The sequence below is a fragment of the Anarhichas minor genome, unplaced genomic scaffold (genome assembly GCF_050575085.1).
Source record: "Anarhichas minor isolate MPS153535 unplaced genomic scaffold, ASM5057508v1 ptg000028l, whole genome shotgun sequence".
Lineage (NCBI taxonomy): Eukaryota > Metazoa > Chordata > Actinopteri > Perciformes > Anarhichadidae > Anarhichas > Anarhichas minor.
Window position 1 is genome coordinate 13554464 of NW_027466474.1, and position 21051 is coordinate 13575514.

Sequence of the window (21051 nt, forward strand, 5' to 3'; positions counted from 1 at the left end):
AATGATCAATCTCCCTCTGTCAGTCCACCGAGCCAGGCGTTGTGCTCTGCAGGTGCAGTGGCCAAAGATGGAACTACAGGCCACGCTATGATCTCTGGCCCAGAAAGACCTACACACAATATCTGCATAAGGTGGATTTTAACATCTACTACAACAGAAACAAATATTTTGAAGAAAATTCCCTGATCATCATGCATATCTAAAAGACTATTTCATCCTATAGAACCTATTTTAATGTGGGCAAGCTGTTAGGAAAGTGTAGCCATAGAAAGATAAGAAGCACATGTCTTATGAGCACAGATGTATTAATAGGAAGATGTATTCATGCTTTGGATGAGCACCTTTAATTTCACTGAGTTCATCCATGCAGCCAACCATTAACTCAATAAACCAATCTGCCAGTCATCTAGCCAGTCACTGAACCAACAAACATCATAATAACATAATAATGATAATAATTGAATATGTGGGTTAGCCTATATAGCGCATGTACAATATACATAGAAGATATTTTAATCATGCCCTCGGGTAAGGTCTATACGCATTTGAAATGATCAAATGTTATTTTTTTTTTTCAAAGAAATATAAGCACAAGCTAAACATAATTATAGCTGTATGATTTATTAGGAATAAAATAACAAGTGGGGCAATATGGACCCAATAACATCTTGCCACCAGGGGTCTGAGAGTACTTTTTAGTTTTGTCCAGTATCATCACTTTATGTATTCAATAAAACAACATTTATATACACTATATGGCAGTAATATATTAAGAGTGTATTTATGTTTTATTTTCCTTTCCCAAAACTCAAATGAGTATAATCAACATATCGGTGTGTGTGTGTGTGTGTGTGGGGGGGGGGGGGTCGCCATCATCTATCACTCCGCTGTGACTGTCCCTTTAAGAAAATGCACTTGCAGCCATTTTCTGCTCTTTGTGTGGGGTGGATTAGCTCTCTGGGTTGGAGCGGGGCGAAACTAGAGCATCAATCGGCACAGAAGAAGAAGAAGAGAAGAAAAAAAAAGAAGAAAAAAAGAAACATTGGATCACCGTCGCACACCGCGACACCGTCCGCCCGTCTCTGGATCTCGCCGGACGGACATGCAATTTACAGGTATGTGGCAAATGTAGCGATGGATGGAGCCGCAGCGCTAGAGATGAACGGGGCTGGTGATGTGCGCTCGGTAGTGATGATGGCTGGAGACACTACAGGGCTGGGTTTTTTTTAGTTTTTTCTTTACTCCCTTCCTCGCACCGTGCATCCTTCCCGTTACTTATCCGTCCGTGCACAAACACGATATTCAGCCCGATCGCTGTTAAATCGCCGCCGCGTGACCCGGATTGAACGTCCCCCGTTTTTTTTTTTTTCCTCCCCTCCGCGGATTATTCTGACACATGAATGGGATCCCCGTTAGCTAACGTCGGCACCGTAGCTGACACTGAGATGGGTGGGGTGAGGAGAGCTCTTTTTTCACTGTGTAGCAAGTGCGCTGATGAAAGATGGATCACGCGAAAAAGCTGCGATTGTATGAGCTGATAACGGCGTTGGATTTTGTATTATTATCTCCGCACAGAGGGACGAGATGCCCGCTATGATAAGGAGAGAGGAGTGGATCTGATGCTTCAGCCGGCTCGATTTCACAACACCGCTTTCACTCCCTTTCATCATGTATCGCCCTTTTTCTCTCTCTCTCTCTCTTTCTCTCTCTCTCCCCCCCCCCGTATCGCCTCCCCTTGACCCATCGGCCAGCAGGGTACACACACACACACACACACACACACACACACACACACACCATGGCAATGCATCGGAGACGTTTTCACAGCCATCATGGCAGGCAGGCCTGTGCACAAATGACAGGTTCACCTACTTCCGTTTCTCACACACACACGCACACACACACACACACACACACACACACACACATGTGTAAGCTGTCCTGCTGCCATCTAATGAATGCAGCACTCCGTTTCGATCCCGTGATTATCACCATCTATATCCACCCAGTGGACTTTGAGTATGAACATGAACGTGCTGCTGCTGCTGCTGCTGCTGTTGCAGACTAGCCGAGTTGTAAATCTGTATGCCAGCCCCCCCCTCGCCAACACGCAGTGATGTAATGACTCGCTGTGGGTGCTTTGCTGCTGCTGCTGATACTGATCCATAGTACATGAAGTCCCCAGTATTAATTGCAGTCATTTCTTATTGTATAGTCCAAAACCACAAGAGCATCGGAGGAGAGACAGACGCGCAATAGATGTGGTGTGTATGTTGTAGATGCTGAGATGATTGGTGGCTCGTGCCTTTCAGTCTTCAAGGTTTCCCCCTTCTTTGTTAATGATAAATGGATTCATTGATTAGTCGATCAGTAGGAAATGATTTATCGTAAATCCAGCAAACGTGCCCAAGTAATTCACTAGCTCCAGGTTCCCGAATGTGAGTATTTCCCCCTTTTTCTGTTTGTATGTGATTGTAAATAGAAGGTCTTTGGGTTTTGGACTGCTGGTCGGACAAAGCTCAAGACGTTTGGAGACTTCGTCTTGAGCTCTGAGATGGACATTTTGTGTCAATCGATAATGAAAATAACCATTAGTTTCAGCCCTATGAGTTGTCATAGTAGCCCTGTGTCTATTTACCGTACCATATTACGACCATCAATGTATTTATCACCTCATGAGCAGCCGTTAGCAGCTGAGGATGCTGCTGCTGCTGTTTTCAGTTGAGCAAGTTGAGAGACAAAGACAGAAAGACAAAGGCCTGGAGACGTAAATAACCGACCAACCAAGAAAGAAAAGAGAAGTAGAGGAGACAGATATGATGAACAGAAACCATTTGTCTGTCCCAAATCACAAGTTTCAGTATGATCCTGCGCGCTGTCATATTTACCACAAATCTACAGAAAAAGGTTCTTGTTTTCCCGTCCTCCCTGTCTGTCAAGCTCGGTCACGTGAGCCAGGCTTGTGTTTTGTTTTTCCTTCTCCCCCCTCAATGCATATTTGTGTGTGATGTTCATTGTTGTTCGGTTCTAAAAGTGGAGCGTGACATCATGGGGGGTCATGAGACGACAGCAAAATGACAATCGGCCCGTCGAATGCCGCAGCCAGCCATCCAGCGTCCTGCACAGGACGGGGACGCACTGTGGACCACACAGATGCTGCTGGAACACACACATGTGACCAGTGTTTACAGTGTGTGTGTGTGTGTGTGTGAGCGCTTGTCCAAAAGATTTCCTTCCCTGCTCATCGGGTCTCATCTTATTGTGAGGATGAATATATATATATATATATATATATATTACAGAACTAGCCTTTAGGGGGAGATCCCTGTGAGTGGTGTGACCCTGGAGTTGACACACTTTCTCTCCCTCCGTCTTTCTCTCAGACAAGATGTATTACACACACACACACACACACACGCCTCGCAGCACATACCGGTCCAGCTTTTTCCTTCTACACAACGCCGCTCTTTACTCTGCCTCATTGCCCATTCTTCTTTTTAGGTGTAATATTTTGAGCACTTCCTCAAAGCCCCCGTGATCCTCATGGTTTAGTGCTGTCATGGGATCTCACCCGAGCTCGTCATGTATAGTAGCTTTAGCTGAGATGCCAGATTGGCCTGGAGGGCATTTTTTTTGCTGTGCATGCATACTGTATTATGGGATGTTCAAGTGCTCTTGTATGGGAACTCTGGAAAAAGAGACATTTTTGATGTGTGTGTGGCCTCACTTGGCCGTTCCGGTGTGAAACAGGCCCGCGGCTCGGTTACTAAGTGTCCAGAAGGGAATGAAGGGGCCCTTTGCTTTGTGAAGATGCACACACACACACACACACACAGACACACACACACACACACACACACACCAACTGTCGAACAGAGACGGGTACAGGGTGGGAAAGTTTATTCAGCCAACCCAGGCTTCAGTCCCCGTCTGTATTCCCGAGCACAGATGGGAGTTTAGTAGCACTGAGCGTGTGTGTGTCGGCCTCACAGAACCCCTTGTAGCGAGCTGCTTGTTTCATTTTCTATCAGCTGAACGGTTAAAAATAACCAGTGGAGTCTTCTTAAAGCATCTCTGAGGAGGGTGTGTGAATCCAGGTTGTAAAGTCACTGCGGTGGAATGAATACAGGAAACAACAGTCTTTTAAAAAAGACGTAACAACATAGATTTGACGTAAGAATCCAGTAAGCCTCTGAATTTGTTAATCGTATTACCGTCTATATGCGACCGGTCTTTTCTGAGCCTAGAGACGGGAGTGACGCTCGCTGAAGTTTCATTAGAAGTTCGATGACTCAGCCGTCTGTATGAATTTTGGCCTTCGAGACCGGTGGTTCACCTCATGCAAATATAACCTCCGTGTTTAGTTAACTGTGATGGTCTGATGTGACAGGAAACTCCACCCGCCTCCTCCTCGCCCTGTGTCGTCTGTGATCATGCCAATGCGTGTGTGCATGTGTGTGTGTGTGTGTGTGTGTGTGTGTGGGCATGGTCAACAACAATGTGTCTCGGTGGACGTGTTAGGCAGGCGATGCACTTCCACGCTGGCTACGAGAAGACACTGTCATTGTGATAGCGATCAAATCGAGAGGAAAACAAATGGAGGCATAGTCTTTCGAACGTGCGTAATGAATATTACTCTTCGGCTTTACATTTCGACGTTTTGTCAGCATGCTGCTGCTTTGACATTTTCACGTGTTGCCACTCGTGAGTGTGTGTGTAGAAGTATCACTGTGGTTCAGCTATCTGTTCATTTGTGTCTGACTTCCAGGAGAAACAAAACAAAAAGTGTTTGACTATATAAGACCCCGTAAAACTAACTTTAACAGTATGGAATCTGAAATGACTAATATCCATCTACAATTTTTACAACACTGCTGCGATCGCAAGCTCTTCGTCCACCTATGGCGAGGAGGAGAGAGACGGACACGTTTGCCTCTTTCCTCTTTTGGCCCCTGGCCCTCTCAGCTGTAGCTCTCTCTCTCTCTCTCTCTCTCTCTCTCTCTCTCTCTCTCTCTCTCTCTCTCTCTCTCTCTCTCTCTCTCTCTCTCTCTCTCTCTCTCTCTCTCTCTCTCTCTCTCTCTCTCTCTCTCTCTCTCTCTCTCTCTCTCTCTCTCTCTCTCTCTGTCTCTGTCTCTGTCTCTGTCTCTCTCTCTCTCTCTGGCTGTGAATATTAAGCTGATTACCGGCCCTGTCAGCCCTGCCTGCCAGGTCAGACGTAAAACACACACTACCGAGAGGCACATGATATACACGGGTGGGCGCGTGCATACACACTGCTTTCACCCACTGCATCGGCCGGGCTGGTGTTTTATAATGAAGAGGAGGAGGAGGAGGAGGAGGAGGGCACAGCACTGTACAGTACAGTACTGTTTTTACTGTGTTTAGCCATTTATTCCGAGGATGGAGGACGGTGATCATAGTAGCTGTGGATGTTGAAGCCGTGTGCACGCGGTGGTGCGTGCACATTCTGTGTTGGTATACAGCGTACCACCCTGTGATGATTTTCATTTATACAAGTACAAAATGTCAGCTGGCCTGACGCCTATACTGCCTTTGCATGGACTGCACATGTTGTGTTTGTCAAATGTCAGTCACCGACAGACTCTCTCTCAGATCAATGAGATTTCCAGGTCTTGGCATTTCAAGAACTATACGCTTTTGAAAGAAACAGAAGAAGCCTCTAGTCAAATGAAGAGGTAAAAAAAAAAAGGAGAGCGTGAGAGGCCTCCGAGCAAATGAGAGAGGATACAGGTGCACCACCGCACGGCCCCAACGGGGCTTTACAAGAGGAAGTGGAGTCTAGACACGTCGACAGAATATTTGTAGGCATTATCATTGCATCATCTGGCTATAGCTATACCTTTACTACCGATTTGATTTTCAACCATTTTCCGGTTACTTTTAGCGAAAAATTTAGCCGACTATTTTAACAGGTTACGCCGGACTTTCATCTACTTCATCCATTCAGAACTGTCTCAACTCCTCCGCTCACTCGCTAATTAACTTTCATGCGTTCTTAGTTGGTACTTGCAGTGTTTAGTTGTGCTGACTCAATATGTGGATACATTTATTCAACCTAATCACTCGTCTCCATTTCATCAAATAAACCACACGATCTGTCTACGTGTCCCCAAGCAACCGCAGACTACAAGTAATATAAGTACCCCTGTGCATGCTCGGGTCCCATTTTGCATCTTCTGCGTCCTTATGTCTCTCTCTCTCTCTCTCTCTCTCTCTCTCTCTCAGACTCGGGTGTTGTGTGTGAGTGACGCCTTGTTACCATGACGACCCACGTGACCCTGGAGGATGCCCTGTCCAATGTGGACCTGCTGGAGGAGCTGCCCCTCCCGGACCAGCAGCCATGCATCGAGCCCCCTCCCTCCTCCATCATGTACCAGGTACACGCTCGCACACACACACACACACGCCACCGATGCCCGCCATCGTCCCCCGGCGGTTCAGACGTTTCCAATGCACCCCCATTAACTGTTTCCTCCCTTCCTTCTACAGGCGAACTTTGACACCAACTTTGAAGACAGGAATGCGTTCGTGACCGGCATCGCCCGTTATATAGAGCAAGCTACTGTCCACTCCAGCATGGTGAGAAATGTGCTCCAGTTTAAAAAAATAAACAAAACAATGTCATGACATTGTTTTGTTTTCTTCACATCTGATTGGTTGAAACAATATTTGTTTGTCTGTCTTGAATAGTTGCTGTTCCCCTTTCAGTGAACACTACGCCAACTGTGGGAAGCAGCCTCACTTCCTTAAAGCGAGCCTTGTTGTTTGTGAATTGATTATCATTTGGCTCTTTTGTTAGGGTTTGGCGAGGCCCGTGGCAGGACACACACACGCACACACACACACGCACACTCATACACACACACCTCCCCTTACACACTGGTAGATCAGGCAGCCAATGGACCAGTAAAACTTTTTTTCCCCTGGTGGTGAATGAATGGAGAGTGTGATTTGACTGGCAACGAGGGGAAGTAGCGCTTCATTTAACCTTATTTAATCAGGAAGCTCTATTGAGGAGGTTGAAGCCGGTGTGTTTGAGGTCGCTCCTCACTTCAGCCGGAGTAATTGAGAAATCTGTCTCACCTACTTCTGAATGAGAAGGAATGTCCCCCCGTCCCCGCTGAAATATTTATCGAGCCCCATTCATCCACGGAATATGTGACTCGTCTGAGAAGTTAGAAATATTTTGTACTGTCAAGGGCCTTAAAGGGACAGTTCATCCCAAAACCAGCAACACACGTTTGGTGTGAGTTGCCTAGTTTTGGAGATATCGGCCGTAGAGACGTCTGCCTTTCAAAAAACTAAACGGCAATGTTTCTTTCCAGAAATCATGACCAGGTTACTCAATATAATTCACATGCCTTGTTGTGAGCAGTTTCGTTAAGGAACTATTTTCTTTCAAACAGTTCTTACATTATATCCCTTTATATTATATATGTTTCCCAAAACTAAGCAACTCGCACCAAAACAATCCAGACTAACAAATATCAAATATGTATTTTTGATTTTGGGGTGAACTGTTCTTTTTAAGAAAGAGATGCAAGGAATTAAAGGATTTTGCCAGTTGAACATTTCCTGTAACTGTGCATTGATTTAGTTTTATTCTGTCTGTATTATTTGTGCAGAATGAGATGCTGGAGGAAGGACACGAGTACGCTGTGATGCTTTACACTTGGAGAAGCTGCTCCAGAGCCATTCCCCAGGTAACCCCCCCCCCCCCCCTGCAAACAAACTATAATGTTGTATGAATTAGCTGAATTTAACAAGCTGCACTGCTGCTGCAAAATCAAACCGCTCGGTGGCGCCCTCTTGTGTTTGCTAGGTGAAATGCAACGAGCAGCCCAACAGAGTGGAGATCTATGAGAAAACGGTGGAGGTCTTAGAACCTGAAGTCACCAAGCTCATGAAGTTCATGTACTTCCAGGTAAGACCCGGCTGCCTGAGAGAAAAAAAAAGCCGGCAATTGGGTTCATACAATGAATTCAGAATTTGCTTGTTTGGTGTCTTTTGGGACACAGAACGTTTGTTTTTGAGTTCTAACAATCTCCTGATTTGCTCGTCTTCACAGCGTAAAGCCATAGAGCGTTTCTGTAGCGAAGTGAAGCGTCTGTGTCACGCTGAGAGGAGGAAGGACTTCGTGTCTGAGGCCTACCTGCTCACTCTCGGCAAATTTATTAACATGTTTGCGGTGCTGGACGAGCTGAAGAACATGAAGTGCAGCGTCAAGAATGATCACTCTGCCTACAAAAGGTAGCGAACCATAAATGAAGGAATCCTCATGTAGAATAGTTTAGTTCGAGCCAAGTTCACGTCTCTCTCTCTCTCTCCTCGTCTGCCTCCAGGGCTGCTCAATTCTTGAGGAAGATGGCCGACCCTCAGTCCATCCAGGAGTCCCAGAACCTCTCCATGTTTTTAGCCAACCACAACAGGATCACTCAGGTTGGTGGGCAGACTCCAGACTGTCTTTACAACATGTGGTGTAAAAATGTGCGACTATGTAAGGACATGGGAGGACGGAAGGCTGACTATTTGAATTAGTGAGACATTTTGTACGCCGTGCTGCTGTTGTGAGGTGTTTCAAGGCTGATTTTTCAGTGTGTCTTTGTGGAAAAAAATGGCCTTTAGTTTGTAATAATGCAGACTTTCAGCAACATGCTAAGAAAGATGAGAATGAGACTATTTGTAAGATTGTTTTGTGTGTGACTGTTAAACTGGCAGTTGCTAAATTTGATATTTAGAGCATTATTATAGCAGCCAACAACTATTTGCTCTGTAGAGATATAGTGAAGTGATAAGAGTGGAGCAGGGATGACGTATTTTTGTCGGCCAACCCCGATATTTAACACACTAGTTCCCTCGACAAAAAGCCAATAGGATTGTGTCATTGTTTTCTGGAATATTGCAGAAAATAATATTTACTGACGTGTGCGAGGGGGCGGATTGTCCTTAAACCACAAGGTTGGCGGTTCGATCCCCAGTTCCCCCTGTCCGTGTGTTGAAGTGTCCTTTAGTGAGACACTGAACCCCAAGTTGCTAGAATAATCCCTTTCTGTAAATTATAGATGGCCGAACGGTTCAGCAGCTCTGAAGCACTTTCAATACATTGTGTCAACTGAGGAAACCACCGCGACTGAAAGCGACAGAAAGCGCTTCATTCCGTTTCATAGTTTTACCACTTAAAGTTGTGATGGGCACATCCGTGGGACAAGAAGAGAGGAATATTGAGATGTACACCAGACAGATATATTCACAAGTATGAGAACATTTCCATCTGATACCAAGTAACAGGCCAGTGCAATAAGATGAGTAAGCTCATTTAATAATCACATTGCAACGCGCAACCCTTCACTACACCAATACGGTGCATTAAGGTTGTGTGTCAGCTATTATACTTCATATGTAGGAGTTGTGGTGCTTGCAGGATGATGTTATACATTTGGCCACAAGATGTCACTGTGTGCTGCGTTTGAGGCACAAATGGAAAGAAAGCCCCCGAAGACGTCCTCTGCCCATCTACTGCTGTAGAGGAATTTGTGTGAAGGTGACCTGTCGTTCGGTCTTCTGTTTGTGTGTAGTGCCTGCAGCAACAGTTGGAGGTCATTCCTGGCTACGAGGAGCTTCTGGCCGACATTGTCAACATCTGTGTCGACTATTATGAGAACAAGATGTATTTGACGCCCAGCGAGAAACACATGCTGCTTAAGGTAAACGCACCTTTTTCCTGCTGCCAACCTAGAACGGTCACCAGTGTGATCTTTAGCCGGCTAAACGTCCCAAAACCACCTCTCTCTGTGTGTGTGTCAGGTGATGGGCTTTGGTCTGTACCTGATGGATGGGAACGTGAGTAACATCTATAAACTGGATGCCAAAAAGAGGATCAACCTGAGCAAGATTGACAAGTTCTTCAAAGTAAGGCTTATGCTTTTTCAGCATCTCTTTCATCCAGCGTTGTGTTTGTGTGCGTGACTTGAGTGTGAGACATTTTTTTTTTCCCCTGTGTTTTTCAGCTTCAAGTGGTGCCGCTGTTCGGAGACATGCAGATAGAGCTGTCCCGCTACATTGAGACAAGTGCCCACTACGAAGAAAACAAGTCCAAGTAAGAGGACGTGTCTAGCCATATATATATATATATATATATATATATATATATATATATATATATATATATATATATATATATATATATATATATATATATATATATATATATATATATATATATATATATATATATACGTAGTGTACAGAAATGCTGTCGAGCACAAAACCAGCCGTCCCTGACCACCGCGCCATCTGCTCCCGCCCGCCTCCACCTTTTTTCCATTTTTGTGCCCAGGTGGACGTGCACCCAGAGCAGCATCTCGCCACAGTACAACCTGTGCGAGCAGATGGTGCAGATCAGGGAGGACCACATCCGCTTCATCTCGGAGCTGGCGCGCTACAGCAACAGCGAAGTGGTGACGGGCTCGGGCCTGGACAGCCAGAAGTCCGACGAGGAGTACAGAGAGCTGTTCGACCTCGCTCTGAGGGGTCTGCAGCTGCTGTCCAAGTGGAGCACGCACGTCATGGAAGTTGTGAGTCAAAGCGAGGGGTCGATTTTGTGTTTGGGGGGGGAAAAAAACCCGCTTGTGCAGCAGTCAATATGCCTGGGGCTTTAGGTATGAAAAGTTTTGCGGGTTTTTGAAATTGATCGTTGTAGGTTTGATGTATTTATAGCTCTCCCTGTCTATTTCAGTACTCTTGGAAGCTGGTCCATCCCACGGATAAATTCTGTAACAAGGACTGTCCAGGCACAGCGGAGGAGTACGAACGAGCCACGCGATACAATTACACCAGTGAGGAGAAATTTGCCCTGGTGGAGGTCATTGCTATGATCAAAGGGCTGCAGGTAAAACACCGGTGACCCCCGGCGGGTGTTGAGTAGCTCTTTTATTCATGCTTTTAACAGCTGATGGCCAAAGGACGTGTTCTCTGTGCATATGTGAACGGATATGCAGCTTATTTAGTCCGAAAATTGTCACATGAGAAGCTGTGCACCAAACATCTTTGATGTCGTCCATTGTTCACCTTAAAAAAATAGTTTGACATTTTGGGAAATGCACTTATTTTCGTTCTAGCTCGGGGTTAAATGAGAAGACTAAAAGCACACTCGTATGTGCCTGTTGAATATGAAGCAAGAGCCGGAAGCCGGATAGCTTAGCTTAGCATAAAGACTGAAAACAGGGGGAAAGTGTTAGCCTGGCTCTATCTATTCTTTGATTCTTCATTTTTCGAGAAGGAGTTAATTAATTAATAAAGGTGTGTACAGTATATGTCAGCATTTTAACTAGGTAATGGAACCTTTTGTTGATAACCACATGAGACACACATTATTATTCAGAGCTGAGTGGTGTTATGTCTTAAAACCACGTCTGAGGGCGTCTTTAACAGACGGATATCAGAGTGGTATTGGGCTTCTCATCTAACTCTCTGCAGTAAAGTCAACATGTGTTCTTCCCAAAATGTCAAATCATTCCTTTAATACTGAGTAGTAGCCCTCGTGACCGAGATGACGATGATGATCACGGTGCTGTGTAATGAACTGTGCAGGTTCTGATGGGCCGAATGGAGTCCGTGTTCAACCAGGCCATCAGGAATACCATCTACGCAGCGCTGCAGGACTTTGCCCAGATGACCCTCAGAGAGCCTCTGCGCCAGGCTGTACGCAAGAAGAAGAACGTCCTCATTAGGTACACACACACACACACACACACACACACACACTCTTGTGTTTTTTTACCCTTAAAGACCTAAAGAACTTCTATAATCCTGTTTTCTTCGTCTGTAGTGTTCTTCAGGCCATTCGTAAGACTGTGTGTGACTGGGATGGGGTGAGGGAACCCCCAAATGACCCCTGCCTGAGGGGGGAGAAGGACCCAAAAGGTGGATTTGACATCAAAGTGCCCCGCAGGGCTGTAGGACCCTCCAGCACACAGGTAAGACGTGGAATGGATCAGGGTGCTTGGGGAAAGAAGAGTGAAAACGAAATGTTTCACTGAAAACATTCCCGTCTGAACTGGTGTACTGGAATCACAGTAGCTGTAACGTTCACATATCTTCTGACTTGCTGAATAACTCTAAATTTACTGTATGTCCAAGGCTTTTATTCTGAAGGTTAAAAACCATTTCCACATTCCTTTTCCTCCCAAAATAGTGCAAATCCTTCTCTTGAAAAGACTCTGTACTACATGCAAAGTATAGTCAGAATAAAAAGTTAATAATGTGGTGGCAAATTATTAACAATGGTTGATTTCATGAGCACCCTGAAACGTGCTGCGAGGAACGTTTTCACCTCTTTACCTTTTTGTCTTCCCTCTGCAGCTGTACATGGTGCGCACCATGCTGGAATCATTGATAGCAGACAAGAGCGGGTCTAAGAAGACTCTCCGCAGCAGTCTGGACGGACCCATAGTGGTGGCCATCGAAGACTTCCACAAACATTCCTTCTTCTTCACACACCTGCTCAACTTCAGCGGTGAGTAGAAGCTGTCAGCATCGATCGCATCGTGTAAGAAAATCAGGTCATATTGAAGCAGCTCTTGTAAAAATCACCTGATGTGTTGTCCAGAGGCCCTGCAGCAGTGCTGTGACCTGTCCCAGCTGTGGTTCAGAGAGTTCTTCCTGGAGCTCACCATGGGTCGCAGGATCCAGTTCCCCATTGAGATGTCCATGCCCTGGATCCTCACCGACCACATCCTGGAGACCAAGGAGCCCTCCATGATGGAGTAAGACAAGACTCCCATTGTTTGGGTTTTGTACCTTGAGAAAACGGACTGCGTTATAACCACCATTCCCCCCCCCCCCCCCCCCTCCAGATATGTGCTGTATCCTCTCGACTTGTACAACGACAGCGGCTACTACGCTCTCACCAAGTTCAAGAAGCAGTTCCTGTATGATGAAATCGAGGCCGAGGTACGGTCTTAAGACCATCACTTGAATACACGTACGATTCAAATGCAGCGCGCCGTCATAGTGTTCTTCTTGTTCTCAGGTAAACCTCTGCTTTGACCAGTTTGTCTACAAGTTGGCAGATCAGATATTTGCCTACTACAAAGCAATGGCTGGAAGGTACAGTAGAAGAAGTGACTTCCTCTCTCTCTCCACGTTTGGAATTAGTTCCAGATATTGTAGCAGTCCTCCCGAACTTCATCTAATACATCACGTGCTACGTGTTTCACAGCGTCCTCCTAGACAAGCGCTTCAGAGCGGAGTGTAAAAACTATGGCGTGATCATCCCGTACCCGCCGTCAAACCGCTACGAGACGCTGCTCAAACAGAGACACGTGCAGGTACCTCTGTCGCTCCTGTACCTTTTTTTATTTTTGGCAACTTATTTGTGTGTTCTACTGTATTTCTTAACCATTCCTCCTGGTTTCTTGCAGCTGCTAGGTCGCTCCATTGACCTGAACCGTCTGATCACCCAGAGGATCTCGGCGGCGATGTACAAGTCCCTGGACCATGCCATCAGCCGCTTTGAGAGCGAGGACCTCACTTCCATAGTGGTGAGATGATGCGCACTAACAAAGCCGAGCTTTCCCCCTTTCATATCCTCATCAAACTGTGTGTTTTCCTCATACAAATCCTCGTATCCCTCCTCCAACAGGAGCTGGAGTGGCTGCTGGAGATCAACAGACTAACCCACCGGCTCCTGTGCAAGCACATGACCCTGGACAGCTTCGACGCCATGTTCCGCGAGGCCAACCACAACGTCTCCGCTCCCTACGGGCGAATCACGCTCCACGTCTTCTGGGAGCTCAACTTCGATTTCCTGCCCAACTACTGCTACAACGGATCCACCAACCGGTCGGTGTTGTCGGTGTACGGTCGCAGAGATTTTCTTTAATAGCTTGTTTTTTTGTTTTTAAAACATGGTTTTCTCTTCAGCTTTGTGCGCACAGCCATTCCCTTCACCCAGGAGCCTCAAAGAGACAAGCCAGCTAACGTGCAGCCTTACTACCTGTATGGGTCCAAGGTACGGCGCCGCTGGTGACTTTGAGTTTTATCGTGCAGCAAAGATTCTTGAATTAGAATGTTGTGAAGGAAACCCGTCTCCCTACTGCTCCAGATTAACCCGGCTTCTGTTCCTCTCTTTCGCAGCCTCTGAACATTGCCTACTCCCACATATACAGCTCCTACAGGAACTTTGTCGGCCCGCCCCACTTCAAGACCATCTGCCGTCTCCTTGGTTACCAAGGCATTGCTGTGGTGATGGAGGAGCTGCTCAAGATTGTCAAGAGCCTGGTATTCGTCTTCCATTTTCCATTTCCACCCTTAAAAACATGCTCCCTTCCTCAGTTTGCTGGATTCTTACTGTGATTGTTTTTCTTTTTCTTCTTCTCTCCTTGTGCCCTCTCTTCCCATTCATCTGCTGTATTTCTATTTATCTTCCGTGTCCACTTTTTGCAGTTACAGGGCACCATCCTGCAGTACGTGAAAACCCTGATAGAAGTCATGCCCAAGATCTGCCGCCTGCCGCGCCACGAGTACGGCTCTCCAGGTGAGCTCCCAGTCTCTCCACTGTTGGAGTGAATAAAGAGCCTGTGGGGTTATTTCAGTTTATAACATCAGTCTTTATTCTGTTCATTACTTTTAGATGCATTAGAAGGGTGGTGGACACATTGAAGACAGAAATGCATTAAGTCATTTACCTGAAACCTGAACCCCACTTGAGTCAGATTAATATTAATGCGCAACCGGGTCTGTTTTTGTTGTTCATTTTTTTGCTACAGTCGGCACTTCACTTCCACGCGTTTCCCATTTTAACTCTAGCTCAGTCCACCTCCTTGCCAACCGCTCTCGAATGTTGTGCCCATGCTACCTCTTTGAGCTTAGTCGGGGACTTGGAGCCATTACTGAAATAACAGATTACTTTGGAGCCGCAGTTAAACATTTGCAGCACAGAGCCAGCCGTAGAAAATGCTGACAACATATAAACCACTACATCAAGAAGAATCAAACAGCCGGCATTTTAAAGCAGAAGCAGGAGGGGTGTAAAATGAGCCGATTGGGGACACGGTCGGGGGGGGAAATAGCAACTCTGCTGCAATGGTAATCAAATTTGGGATAGGTGAAATGCTTTAAAATTCAAAGCAGGCACACATAAGTGTCCTATTTCAAAAGCGTAAAAGAAGCTCTACTTTTCTGCCTACTTACTTTGCGTCTCGGTGTATTTCCTCACCTGCCTCTGTGCGATCTGGCCGGAGCTCTGTGCGTGCAGATCAGAGCGAAGTCAGATGGGATATCCTTTTACGAGGAGCGCTCGGTAATCTGTAGATTACTGATGTTCTGTCCACTCATTTCTGTACCTGGCTTGCTGCCTGTGATCTCACTGTCCGCAGTTAACGATCTTCCCGCCTCGGGGCCTGATGCTCGGACCGAATGTGGGTCAGGGGGTAGACCCGCTGACTTCCCACAGATTCATCCTGGTAGCGATAGATTATCAATGACATAATGAGGTCTTAGCGGCCGCTTACTGCTCGGCTGCAGGTTTGACTTTAGAGATAAAAATAAAAAAAATAGGAGGTTCAATAATAGCTTTTTTTTCTTTTTTACAAAAATGTGAATTTAACGCTGTTTCTGCCATCGCAGGTATCTTGGAGTTCTTCCACCATCAGCTCAAGGATATCATTGAATATGCAGAGCTGAAGACAGATGTCTTCCAGAGCTTAAGGGAGGTGGGAAATGCCATCCTCTTCTGCCTGCTCATCGAGCAAGCTCTGGTAAGCCATTTCCTTTAGTTTCCATTTCCCTTCTTACTATGTATCACCGTATGAAACCCCTGGCCCTATATCTTATCTTTCTTTGTTGTTTTGACATGCTATTTATGTATTATTAATCCTTGCCATATCAGCTGTCCCCCCCCCCCTTTATTCCACTGCTTTCCCAACCTTTCCAGTGTTGGTCCCTCTGTGGTCCTATGCTCAGTGCTCAGGGTCCACTACTGTGTAGCTGTCTTGACTGCCATGTTTTTCTGTGGGTGACCAAAAACCCCCGGGTGCCTGGAGGTTTCTGCCCAATTTACGATGTTGATTCGCATCCTAAATCAAATAAGACGGACAGAAACGTTCAGGCCCCCGGTCCTGGTGGCCCTTAATATGTGTGATCTTTGATGTTTTTGTTTTTTTTCCTGAAATGCAACTCTATTTTTCATTACACGCTGGCAACTCCCACAGGTGGTAAGGATTTAGGTTTTATCTTAAAATAACACAGAGTCTGAATGTCTTTTTCTCTTCGATCTCTTAATTGGTTTGGGCTGCTGTGTTTCTGTTTCTTCTTCTTCTTCTACAATGTTAGTTTGGCACAAACAGTTTCACCTCCAACCAGCCATGGAAACAAAGAGACAAAATACTATTTTTTTAAGGAAAAGAAGTGTATGTATTTAAAGAAAAAAAAAAAACAGCAACCACACATCTGGCTGCTGTAGTATAGCATCTTTTAAGTCCTTGTCTTCCATGGAAGAGGTGATCATATACAGTATTTCTGGTTGGTTGTTGATACAGTCTTGTGCTAAACTCTGCACTTCTTCCTCCATACGCTCTTCTGGTTCTGGGTGTTTGTGCTCTACGTAACACTACTCAGCTGTCACTCTCTTTACCATTTCTGTCTGACTGCACTGACCTGTGTGAGTATTGGGTGTTTGTGCGTATGTTGGTTTGGATTACCTGTGTGTGTGTGTGTGTGTGTGTTACTTTTCTTTTTTGATCTGTGCATGGCTCTTTCTTTTTTTCATTCATCACCCCTTCGTTTCAAGATAGTTTCAAGGTGCTGCTTCTCTGCATTTAGTTTGATTTGTAGCATGTTGTCTTGAATAACTAACCAACTGTGATGATAACCACCCAGATAATTCAGAATGACCTCACATAGCTAGAACACCACTAACACACTGACATTTTACCCAGAAGCCTTTGAGTTTATTAAGATAGATGTAAACTTGATCTCTTGCTGCTGAAGCAGATTAGATGGGATGTTGTGAGAAATGTATAATCCTGCGTTCACCATGGCTTGATTAACAAACACACACTCATTCTGTTACCTCATCTCCTTCTCTGCATAGCCAGCTGACAACAGTGTTGAGTAATCCGTCAGAATATGGAGCTCATGGCAGAGTTCTTATAACTTTAAACATTTAAAATATGCTTTAAAAGCTGTCATTCTTTAGATAGATCATTTTGAGTTAAGGAATTCAGCTCGGAGTATTTGGGGGTGGGTTCTTTACAATCAACATTGCCTTATGCTTAACCTGCATGCTCTAAGGGTGTCCATAAAGCAGAGTGGGTGGTGCTCTTTGAATTAAAATGACCCTTTTCTTGTGTTGTGCTTCAATTTTAGTCCCAGGAGGAAGTGTGTGACCTGCTTCATGCTGCCCCCTTCCAGAACATTCTGCCCAGAGTCTACATCAAAGGTATGCAAAAGGGTTGCAACCACTAAATACAAGGAAGATGGGTAAAAAAACCAATATATTACTCGTCCTATCGCTGCCTGCCCGTTGATTTATCTGTCATTTCAGCGTCTACATGTCCCTCCTTGTGTTTGTGTGTTCTATAGAGGGAGAGCGTCTGGAGGTGAGGATGAAAAGGCTGGAAGCCAAGTACGCCCCTCTCCACCTTGTGCCTCTAATTGAGAGGTTGGGAACCCCACAGGTGAGTTCACCATCACTCTGTCTTTAAGAAGGCAGACAAGACGTGATCCTTTATTTCTCCCAATTATTTACAGATATTTTGTATCATTACCCGATGAACTGTGCCTCCTCTTAAAATGTCACTACTAACGATGATGATGAAGTATCACGGCTGTTTCTTTTCACCAGCAAATCGCCATTGCCCGTGAGGGGGACCTGCTGACCAAAGAGCGTCTGTGCTGCGGCCTTTCCATGTTCGAGGTCATCCTGACGCGCATCCGCAGCTTCTTGCAGGACGGGGTGTGGCGCGGGCCTCCGCCCACCAACGGCGTGATGCACGTCGACGAGTGTATGGAGTTCCACCGCCTGTGGAGCGCCATGCAGTTTGTCTACTGCATCCCTGTGGGCACGCACGAGTTCACAGCGGAGTAAGTGGCACCTGGCTGGTTTGTGTACTAGGACTGCATTTGGAGTATTTTTTTTTTTTTTGTTGTCTTTTTCAGACCACATCTGCAGCCAAACATGATGCAGGTTGGTTTGTCAATATGGAATACAATTAGTCTGTTTAAAAAAAAAGAATTATATTTTACCCTGACTTTATTGTAGTTTCATTTTTATTCAGTAAAAATGGCAGAAATCTGGCAGAAAACAAAAAAAAAATTCCATTGGAAAAGTTTTTACTCTTACCTTTGGTGTAAAAGTGGACATGTAAAGAAAGAGAAGATGTCGTGAAGCTTAAGGGAAACTTTTTCAGTCCACCTTGATGTTCCTCCTGCTCCTTCTGCCGTAGGCAAAGCATTCATCATGCTGCCACTTATGACATGGCTCTACTTCACAAAGAGGAAAAAGAAATCAAAGAAAAAGGAGTGAAGTTACATTTTTGTTCACATTGTCAACCCTTTCCCCTTTCACCATCAGCAGCTGATAAAAACAGAAGGTAGACTTCAGAAGAAATGAGACACTGTTGCACAGTTAATATTGTCACAACTTCTCAACTAAATTGTATTTGATTTTGCTGACACTCCTTAAATCTGTCAGTTGCCTCGCTTTAATGGGAAAACAACTCATGTGTTTTTTTTACGTGCCTTGCTTATCAGGCAGTGCTTCGGCGACGGGCTGAACTGGGCCGGCTGTGCCATCATTGTGCTGTTGGGACAGCAGCGTCGTTTTGACCTCTTTGACTTCTGCTACCATCTGCTCAAAGTCCAAAGACAGGACGGCAAGGATGAGATCATCAAGAATGTGGTGGGTGAACTTTTAACCGCTACATTTACTCACACCGCTTAATATTGTCCGACTTATTCCTTTTTCTGTCGTTTTTTTCTTTTTCTTCTTCTTCACAGCCCCTGAAGAAGATGGCCGACCGCATTAGGAAGTACCAGATCCTCAACAATGAGATCTTTGCCATCCTCAACAAGTACATGAAGGCGGTGGAGACGGACAGTTCCACTGTGGAGCACGTTCGCTGTTTCCAGCCTCCTATACACCAATCCCTGGCTACCACCTGTTGAAATACACTCTTCCCACACACACGCACACACACACACACACACAAAACACATAGCTGTGAGTCAAATTTCTGCCTCTCCCTGGGCTTGTAGAGGTGTAGATTACCACGATGGCTCCACACTGGCTTTGAGAATCCAAAGACAGATCCTCTCAAACTGTTCCTCTATCTAAAATGTGGCTGTCTTTGAATCCTTCAAGCATTAACCCTTAGAAGTGGACCAGGCCAGAGGCGGAAGTGTATATTCACACCTTTTTCTTTTTTATTTCACTATCTGTGTGGCTCTCACTCAGACTCATGCATGCCTCCTCTTATTCCTTCCACTGCACACCTGTGGATCGGACCACTGACACAAATGCCAAAACAGTATCTCCATCATATGATCCGAAGCCACTTGTCCCGGCCGCTGGGACTCATAAAGGCCTTTACGAATTTCCAATCAAGAGCTGAGACAAAAGTAAATCTAATAATGTTTAAATAAACGACTAAATAATGTGAGAAAATAGCAAATTTTCTAAGTTATATAAAGATCTTTTAACATGGTGCTCTTCAGTGCTTCTACAGCTACTAATCGTACTAACGCAGGCATCAGTAGGCCCTGTGCTACCATTACGCGTGTCCTCTATTACGACCCAAACCTGTTTATCGTGATACATTGCGAACTCTCCACTCATTGGTATGATAATCGGGTCTGCCCTTGTTCATGGTCCACAGTGTCTATCACCATGATGCATTTAAATCCTTCTTCACCCGCTTGCTTTCAAAGGAATGAAGCTACATCGCATTCTTGATTTGCTTTTATTTATCTCCCCCCCCCCCCCCCACAGCTGTTTTTTTTTTTTGCTTCCTCCTGACACATTTTAATTCTGTACAAGTTCCGCTGTAAATTTCACTGTTGAACTAAGTGAAGTGTTGAGTGTTGTAATTGTTTTTGTTTTTAATTATTAATATTTTAATTTACACATCCGTGGTATACTTGCCTCTCTACTACTGGCTGGAAACCTCATCGACTGTATTTTCTTTTCTTTCTTTTGTCTGTCGGAAAGATTTTTTATATTCTGTACATGAATACAGTGGTATTATTTACAATTTAGGAAAGACACCTCCTCATCTGGGTAAATGTGTTGACTTTTTCAAGAGCGAAAAAAAACAAAAGATTAGAAAATACCTCTAGGTTGTATAAAGACAGTGCTGTACTAGATGAACCTGTTCTGAGTGTGAATGGATGATGTTGGTCTAGCAGACCTATTAAATACTCTGCACATAAAGGAAAACAACATAACTAAAATGTCAGTTATAATTAAAGGGCAGTTTATTAAATAAAGTCAGTATTTACTATTGTTGGACTTTTGCGTTAGATTTAGCAGTGTCATCAAAACATGCTAAATTTATTTTTCATATGAAGGAAAACTAATTATTACGAAGCAACCCTCCACAAACTGCCCTGTGGTCTTTTTTTCTGCTCTGTTTTGAATGAACAAACTTTCTTTTGTAACTCGAGTGTCTTTTTATCATATTTATTCAACTCCAACGTATTGTTCATTTAAAGGTTAATCTAGTTAAAATGAAGGTACCAATGTATCATCTCAAAACCTTAGCATGGCAAGTGTAATTTATTGTCATCAATGGCTCCATTTGTGACATGAGGCTTTGTTTATGATATTGTTGTACAAGTGACCATGTTTTCAAGTACAAAAAAGTGGAGAAAAAGAATATAAAGTGTACAACAATGGTCCTGCAAAGGATTTGGAATTATGTTGTATTTCCATGAAATAAAAAAATGTTTAACTGAAAAAAGGAAGTTGTATTTGCTTTTCAAAGGGTTTTACTTTTCAGTGCTCCCCACTCAGTATCCAAGCAGTATAAT

The 21051-nt window shown here is 44.8% G+C and overlaps 1 protein-coding gene across 1 annotated transcript; it reads left to right on the forward strand.

The window, feature by feature from the left end:
- Positions 1 to 898: 898 nt before the first annotated feature.
- Positions 899 to 20981, forward strand: cyfip2 (cytoplasmic FMR1 interacting protein 2). The gene is made up of 30 exons (XM_076103453.1): positions 899 to 1115; positions 6247 to 6398; positions 6511 to 6600; positions 7647 to 7724; positions 7844 to 7945; positions 8090 to 8271; positions 8364 to 8460; positions 9597 to 9725; positions 9826 to 9930; positions 10029 to 10117; positions 10358 to 10595; positions 10757 to 10909; positions 11611 to 11750; positions 11849 to 11996; positions 12382 to 12535; positions 12629 to 12785; positions 12876 to 12972; positions 13052 to 13128; positions 13241 to 13349; positions 13443 to 13562; positions 13664 to 13863; positions 13945 to 14032; positions 14158 to 14301; positions 14467 to 14557; positions 15649 to 15779; positions 17389 to 17461; positions 17605 to 17699; positions 17867 to 18105; positions 18775 to 18922; positions 19021 to 20981. Exons 2-30 carry the CDS (start codon positions 6282 to 6284, stop codon positions 19186 to 19188), a joined length of 3759 nt encoding a protein of 1252 aa, XP_075959568.1. The 5' UTR covers positions 899 to 1115; positions 6247 to 6281; the 3' UTR covers positions 19189 to 20981.
- Positions 20982 to 21051: the final 70 nt, after the last annotated feature.